At 40.1% G+C, this 1,133-nt stretch overlaps 1 protein-coding gene across 1 annotated transcript in view; it reads right to left on the bottom strand.

Moving 5' to 3' along the window:
- ACSBG2 (acyl-CoA synthetase bubblegum family member 2) overlaps positions 1 to 1,133 on the bottom strand; it is an 84,111-nt gene that overhangs the window by 28,880 nt on the left and 54,098 nt on the right. The window contains exon 8 of the mRNA XM_011967480.1: positions 894 to 1,095. Coding sequence (XP_011822870.1) covers positions 894 to 1,095 — 202 coding nt within the window. The remainder of the gene's footprint in view (positions 1 to 893; positions 1,096 to 1,133) is intronic.

Here is a 1,133-nt window from a genome sequence, read left to right as displayed (position 1 = left end):
ATATGCAAAAACTTCACCAAATTGGAAAAGAAAGGCAACTATTAATTCTGGGAAAAACAAAAAGTTGTACCAAACAGGAAATGTTATCATATAATAAACTACTTGGCTCAGTTAACTAAGAATAATTTATATTGAGAGAATGGGGAAGGAGAAATGAGGAGACGAGAGAGGAAGGGAGCGAAATCCTCACCACGGTAGAAAGGCAAAGATAATACTTAAAGTCAAGAAAAGGTGGTATAAAAGTTCTACACTCAAATATATGCATAACCCCAGCAAGTGGAATAAAATGAAGACCACAAACAACATCATATGAATTCAGATCCGACTTTGCTGCCAAAAGCTCCTGTTTTTTTGGAGCTTTTTAGATTTGGGAATACAGACTTATAAAAACACACACACACACATACACATATTTTACTTTCAATACCAAGTACATCTTTGTCTTGGGTTGTTCAGTGTTCAATCTACATAACCATACATGGATGCCCTGACTTGGATAAAGATAAAAACTAGGAGAATGTAGCCAGTTGGTTTAAAAAAAAAAAAAAGTTGTTTTATTTGGTCAGGAGTTTTTTTTTTAAGAAAAATTTACTGTTATTATTATTGGTTTTTGTAGAGATGGGGTTTCGCCATCTTGCTCAGGCTGGTCTCAACTCCTGAGCTCAAGCAATCTGCCTGCCTCGGCCTCCCGGAGTGCTGGGAATACAGGCATGAGCCACTGTGCCTGGTCTTGTTTTTAATGCTTCTAAATAGAGCATTAAGATGAGGGCAGAGGAAAAACCGTTAGACCTGGGGCCTCACCCAAAAAATCTGTTGAATGATTAACAACTATCTACTCACCTGGGCTGCCCAAGAGGATGAAGTGGGAGCCCCAGGTCCTTACTCCATCTTACCTTGAGAGCATCTGCTTGAGCAAAGTATGTGAGCGCCCCAATCTTTATGGGTACCCAGATGTCCATCATCTGTGCTGCAATGTGGCTGAGTGGGAGGTAGCTGACCACCATCTCATGCTTTTCTGTCAGTTTAAAGTCCTTTGCCACTGCTCCTGCCATCCACGTGATCTGTAACATAAGGGACAATCCAAGGTGCCTCGCCCTCATAGAAGGGCCATTTTATTTTTAAATTTTTATTTA

This window comes from Mandrillus leucophaeus, unplaced genomic scaffold (genome assembly GCF_000951045.1).
Source record: "Mandrillus leucophaeus isolate KB7577 unplaced genomic scaffold, Mleu.le_1.0 Scaffold8, whole genome shotgun sequence".
Classification (NCBI taxonomy): domain Eukaryota; kingdom Metazoa; phylum Chordata; class Mammalia; order Primates; family Cercopithecidae; genus Mandrillus; species Mandrillus leucophaeus.
This window is presented reverse-complemented; position numbering and strand designations above follow the sequence as displayed.